This window comes from Bison bison, unplaced genomic scaffold, assembly GCF_000754665.1.
Source record: "Bison bison bison isolate TAMUID 2011002044 unplaced genomic scaffold, Bison_UMD1.0 scf7180017864163, whole genome shotgun sequence".
Taxonomy (NCBI): Eukaryota; Metazoa; Chordata; class Mammalia; order Artiodactyla; family Bovidae; genus Bison; species Bison bison.
The window spans coordinates 4545742-4552394 of record NW_011494735.1 but is presented as its reverse complement, the minus strand read 5'-3'; the positions used below and the strand labels follow the sequence as shown (position 1 = coordinate 4552394).

Here is a 6653-nt window from a genome sequence, read left to right as displayed (position 1 = left end):
TGACTGCAGCCATGAAATTAGAAGATGCTTACTCCTTGGAAGGAAAGTTATGACCAACCTAGATAGCATATTCAAAAGCAGAGACATTACTTTGCCAACAAAGGTTCGTCTAGTCAAGGCTATGGTTTTTCCAGTGGTCATGTATGGATGTGAGAGTTGGACTGTGAAGATGGCTGAGCACGGAAGAATTGATGCTTTTGAAGTGTGGTATTGGAGAAGACTCTCCAGAGTCCCTTGGACTGCTAGGAGATCCAACCAGTCCATTCTGAAGGAGATCAGCCCTGGAATTTCTTTGGAAGGACTGATGCTAAAGCTGAATCTCCAGTACTTTGGCCACCTCATGCAAAGAGTTGACTCATTGGAAAAGACTCTGATGCTGGGAGGGATTGGGGGCAAGAGGAGAAGGGGACGACAGAGGATGAGATGGCTGGATGGCATCACTGACTTGATGGATGTGAGTCTGAGTGAACTCCGGGAGTTGGTGATGGACAGGGAGGCCTGGCATGCTGCGATTCATGGGGTCGCAAAGAGTCGGACACAACGGAGCAACTGATCTGATCTGATTCCTTACAGATGGTTTTAATACAATAACTATGCCCCATTTAAACTTACAGTCTTTGTTAAAGTTGTTTCAGAATTCTAGCTAAGTGATATTAAAAGTTTTTGTTCATTCTACCTGAAATACTGCCTTGTAACCAAAGCAGTGTAGAGGGTATTTTTTTGTTGTTGTTAGTCCTATTCTGTGTTCTTTTCTAAAAATCCTCTTTATTAAAATAAAATTCTTTTGTTTTTCAGGTGAAGTCCCGAGTTGTGAAAGCTTTTGGTTGGGTTGATTTTTTTTTTTTTCTTCTTCATTTTAGCTCATCTCATTCTAGGCTCTATACTAGGCAGTTACCACATTTTGTCACCTCAGTAGCCTCAAACTCCATTTATAGATGGGAAACTAAGATTTGGGGGCTTCAAATAACTTTAGATCACATAACTAATAATTGTCATAATCGAAATTCAGAAAAACAGATTTTAATATTTTTTCAGATCAAGGCTGTCTGATGCTTTCTAAATACACAGTGTTTAAAAATTTCTAGGTTTTCTTTTTTGAACATCAGGTGAAACTTTTGAAAACTACTTTAAATTTTGCTCTCTTCAGAGAACCCCCTAGGTCAGCATGGGCCAACTTTTTCTGTGAAAGGATGGATAGTTACTGTATTCTGATTTGACTTATGATTTTAGTGTGATTGTTAATAGAGCCCCCCCCCCTTTTTTTTAGGAATTAGAACTGCGATTTGAATGTTATTTCTACTATTTTCCTAACATCATGATTTAAAAATATTTTAGTCTTTTGACCTTAGTGGTTATAAAATAATATACCTTGTTTTTATAAATGATTAAATATTAGTGATCATTTAATCCAAACTCATGGTTCATGGATGAAATCATTGTGGCCTTTACAAACTGAATTTGTCAAAGCTTAAAGGCACTTAGTGGCAAGTCTAAAATAAGATTGTATGTATCCTGACTACTAGACCAAAGTACTTTTTCTGTTTCTAGCCTTCTGCTTTATGTATGTTCTTACCCTTAGCCACTGATGGCAAATATTACAGGACTGAAGGTCTTAGTTTCTTATACTGTTAATCAGAGTTTTAAAATAGGAATCACATGAGCAGATACAAAATTTTTAAAATAAATTTAAAAAATTATATATGAAAGCTCTTCCAAAGAAATTCTCAAAGTTCATTAAATATAAATCATAATTGTATGTGTTCTAACTACTAGCATCAAGATATAAAGATGATTAGATATTGTCTTAATTCTTAAAGTATGTGTAATTCAGATAAATATGCATGCAAAATTATGTTTTGTATATTGTGTGTGAAAATAGTATGAGTAGCACAGATATTAAAGGTGGGAGTGTTTTTTAGTTATGGTATTGACAAAGCCTTTGGCAAAAAAGAATGAGCAGGATTTGAAAACTCAAGTTACTCCAGTTAGGGAGGAATTGTGTGTGTGGAAGTTGAAGTTTGGTTTAGAAAACAATCTGGATCTGGCTGATTTTTCATATTTAGTGAAGGGGAAGCAGGGTGTTTAGTTGGAGAAAATATGAAAATGTTAATATGGATGTTACTGTATGTACCTTGAATGCCAAGGGAATTTGGCCTTTTTCTTAAATGGAGTTTTGAACAGAGAAAATATTTATATAGTCATAACTCAGAAGCTTAACCTAGTGTCCATGTGTAGAATGGGACTGAGGGGAAATTAGGTGCACAGGGTGAGTTAAGAAGCTGTTACAAGTAATGTCTATTAAGTCATCTTTTTTTGCCCCTGATTTTAGGATCTGGATGCTGGTATAAGTGAACATTCAGGTGATTGGTTGGATCAGGATTCAGTTTCAGATCAATTCAGTGTAGAATTTGAAGTTGAGTCTCTTGATTCAGAAGATTATAGCCTCAGCGAAGAAGGACAAGAACTCTCGGATGAAGATGATGAGGTAGTTTTTTTCTTTTCTCTGATTATATTCTAAAATTCTTATATACATTCCATATTCATTAACTGAGGTTGAAATAATGTTATCAGATTTCATATCACAATTTTTGGCTCTTAATTTATTCAAACTAGAATATTGGTTTGTGGACTTGAGGCTTTGTAATTCCTTGTTGTCTTATTTATATTTTTAAAAACACGGTGGCAAGAAGTCAGTAGGCCTTAATGAGCATTATAATAGTCTGCTCATTTTAAAATTAATCCAGTTCTCCTCTTTTCACTGTTAATTTACTTTTTATAAAAATAAAGCATACAATTAAAGTCACATAGTACCACCAGATCTGTTTCCTAGAAATGACCAGCTTGGACATTTCTAGCTATCTCACTATTATTTAATACCTGCATATTTATAAAACAAAACTGCTCGTATTGAACTTTTTACTTTATTCATTTTAAACATCCTCTGTGTTGACTTTCTACAGTCGTGGGTGAGGATTTTATTGTCCTCTATTTCTCTCCCTTTGTAGTCACTCATTCCATGTGACCTTTGTCTCAGATTTCTCACATATAGCACAGTTGGACCACGGGTTCCACATCTGCAGATGCAACTCAGTGCAGCTTGGAAATAAGTTTCAAAATGCCAAACTTGAATTTGCTGTGAGCCATCAACTGTTTACATAGCATTCATGTTGCATTTACAACTTATTACATAATATTTACATTGTATTAAGTATTATAAACAATCTAGAAATGATTGAAATATAGAGAAGTATGTACATAGGTTGTATGCAAATACTGTGCAGTCTTAACACAAGGGACTTAGGTATCTGCAGATTTAGGTATCCTCAGGGGGTCCTGGAACCAGTCTCCCCACAGATACATAGGGACGACTGTAGTACATATTGTTTGTTTAGGACTTAACACTGACAGGTCTTACTGTTTGAAGAAGAAAGGTGATGAATGGATGCTAATGTTTTGTTTGTTTTAGGTGTATCGAGTTACTGTGTATCAGGCAGGCGAGAGTGATACAGATTCATTTGAAGAAGATCCTGAAATTTCCTTAGCTGTAGGTATACATTTATTTTTTTCAAGGAATCAAAAAAATAGCATTGAGATCAAGATTAAAAAAATATATCTAGTCTCCTACTTCTTGACATGAGATAATTTTTATAAAGTTAAAATTGTGAAGTTTTAATGACTTTAATAAGTATTTTTGTTCTTTTATTGGGTTGGAATCTGCTGCTACTCTTTTTAGGTTTTGTGCTGGAATTTGAACTTTTAAAGAACTGTATTATGGAAGATTTTGAGTATATATAGCATAGAGAATAGTACAGTGTATCTCCTTTGTACTTATCATTCAGTTCTAACATTTACCAACATTTTGCCAGTCTTACCAAATATAAATATTTTCATATTAATTTGTATTAGAAAATATAGGATTTTCTATTAAATTTGGACTTAAACATTTACATTATGCCTCAGAGTTCTTGAGGTATTGAATGTGTATTTTTTAAATTAAATATTGTTTAATTTTTGTTTTTAATATTGCCTTTTATTTAGGTAGGAAATCACTTTTTTCTCTTTTCTGAGATAGAAACAATTATTATCCAGTTAAAGCAAAAGAGAAATTGTAAAACTATAGTATAGGAAAATACTATACTATATTAGAAAATAATTCAAATAACTAACTGACTCATTTGATGTCAGGTTGAATTAAATATTTTAGACATAGGTCTTACAATTTATTTGAACTCTTGAAGCACTTTCCTCCACTGAGTGTGTGTGCTCAGTCATGTCTGACTCTTTGCGACCACACCTGCCAGGCTCCTCTGTCCATGGGATTTCCTAGGCAAGAATACTGGAGTGGGTTGCCGTTTCCTTCCTCCCACATTACAAGACTTCTGTCTTTGGTTTTATCATTTAGTAGAGCCCTGCTTTTACAACTTGAAAGAACCAGTGTGGGAGGTTGCATTTTGGCTAGTGACAAGGATGGCAGAGTTTAGCTGGTGGTGATTGCCGAGAACGTTTAGCATTTCCTTTGTGGGTGAAATTAGGGAATACCCATTTGAACCCTGGTTTTATAGAACTTCTAAAAGAGATTTAGTCAATGGCAAACTGGATAATAGTTTTGTCTAGATTGATTTGGTGAACTCTGGGCAAGGTATCAGATCTGAGCTTTTAAGGAGTAGAGTGGATACAGGCCTCTACAGAGAAGATCCCATAGCATAGCACTTGTATTAAACCAAAGGAGGTGGTGCAGTGGTAAAGAATCTGCCTGCCAGTGCAGGAGACGCAAGAGATGTGGGTTCAATCCCTGGATTGGTAAGATCCCCTGGAGTAGGAAATGGCAACTTGCTCCAGTATTCTTGCCTGGAAAACTCCATGGCCAGAGGAGTCTGGTGGGCTACATACAGTCCATGGTGTCACAGTGAGTTGGACACGACTGAGCACACACAAACTGTATATCCATTTCTTAGGGCTTCCCAGGTGGCTCCTGCCAGTGCAAGAGATGTGAGATTGATCCCTGGGTCAGGAATATCCCCTGGAAGAGGAAATGGCAACCCACTCCAGTATTCTTGCCTTGAAAATCCCATGGACAGAGGAGCCTGGTGGGCAATAGTCCATGGGGTTGCAGAGTCAGACACGACTGAGCACACACACACTGAACGAACCAACCGTATCTGTAACTTTATAGGTACATGTTAAAGTCATGGTGAATACATTTTTCATTTTAGAATTTTTCAGTGTAGTTTGGCTGGAAAAAATAGGTATTTACCAGATCATGTTTGAGAAAATACATTGTTTTATATAAAACATGAAATGCTGAAATTTGAGTTGTATGATAAAACATTTTGCCTTAGACATAGTGAACAAGTTGCTAGCATTGCTGGATTGGTTATTGAAGGGTTATAGAAGCTAACTCTCTTGTTTCCTTGAAGGACTATTGGAAGTGTACTTCATGCAATGAAATGAATCCTCCCCTTCCACCTCACTGCAACAGATGTTGGGCCCTTCGTGAAAATTGGCTTCCTGAAGATAAAGGAAAAGATAAAGGGAATATGTCTGAGAAAGCCAAACTAGGAGACTCGATGCAAGAAGACGAGGGCTTTGATGTCCCTGACTGTAAGAAATCTACCGTCAGTGATTCCAGAGAATCATGTGTTGAAGAAAATGATGATAAAATCACACAAGCCTCTCTGTCTCAAGAAAGTGAGGACTATTCTCAGCCATCGACTTCTAATAGCATCATTTATAGTAGCCAAGAAGATGTCAAAGAGTTTGAGAGAGAAGAAACACAAGACAAAGAAGAAAGTATGGAGTCTAGTTTTCCTCTTAATGCCATTGAACCTTGTGTGATTTGCCAGGGTCGACCTAAAAATGGTTGCATCGTCCATGGCAAAACAGGACATCTTATGGCATGCTTCACATGTGCAAAGAAGTTAAAAAAAAGGAATAAGCCCTGTCCAGTATGTAGGCAACCAATTCAAATGATTGTACTAACTTATTTCCCCTAGTTGAACTACCTGTAAAAACAGAATTATATATTATAAGCCTAAAAATTTAGACATGAAATTTATTTTTATTTTTTTTAGGTGTATCAAAACAAGATAATACCTTACATGTAGATTTCTCCCAATAGCGATTATTCGTTTTAGGAAAATGCCTATTCTGTTGCTATTTTATATTTGGCTTTCAGTGTAATTTAGATTGGATTTAGTACCTTTCATGTAAAAAAATAAGTTCCTGTGAAAGATGTAATATTTAAATTTTAGATACTCTTAAACCTTGGCGAAATAATTTGGGCTAGCAAACCAGACTGTGGGATATCTACCATGCGAAAAGCCAGCCCTAACCTAAGACACCACCAGCCCGCGCACGGAACAAAGGACTAAACAGAGGTAGCCGGCTGCAAACCTTCCCCCTCTGGTGACAGGCAGCCAGAGCCGGAAGCGGGCAATCGCAGCCTCAGAGAGACATTATCTATAAAACTGGCTTCTTTGCTAACTAAAACTTATTGGGGGTCTGGACGGTCAACATCTGCCTGAGAAGGTGCGCCGGTTTTACACCCAGATAACCAAGTGGCGGGGAGGCGATAAGTCGCAGCATTGGCGCTCGCCAAACACCTCATCACCTGAGCTGCTCAGACCTGGGAAGAGCACAAAACGCAGCCCCAA

At 36.9% G+C, this 6653-nt stretch overlaps 1 protein-coding gene across 2 annotated transcripts in view; it reads left to right on the top strand.

The window, feature by feature from the left end:
• Positions 1-6309, top strand: part of MDM2 (MDM2 proto-oncogene, E3 ubiquitin protein ligase) — a 24809-nt gene extending 18500 nt beyond the window's left edge. For both annotated transcript variants that reach the window (XM_010841558.1, XM_010841557.1), the window contains exons 9-11: positions 2330-2485; positions 3467-3544; positions 5418-6309. In XM_010841558.1, coding sequence (XP_010839860.1) covers positions 2330-2485; positions 3467-3544; positions 5418-5993 — 810 coding nt within the window. In that variant the 3' untranslated portion in view covers positions 5994-6309. The remainder of the gene's footprint in view (positions 1-2329; positions 2486-3466; positions 3545-5417) is intronic.
• Positions 6310-6653: the final 344 nt, after the last annotated feature.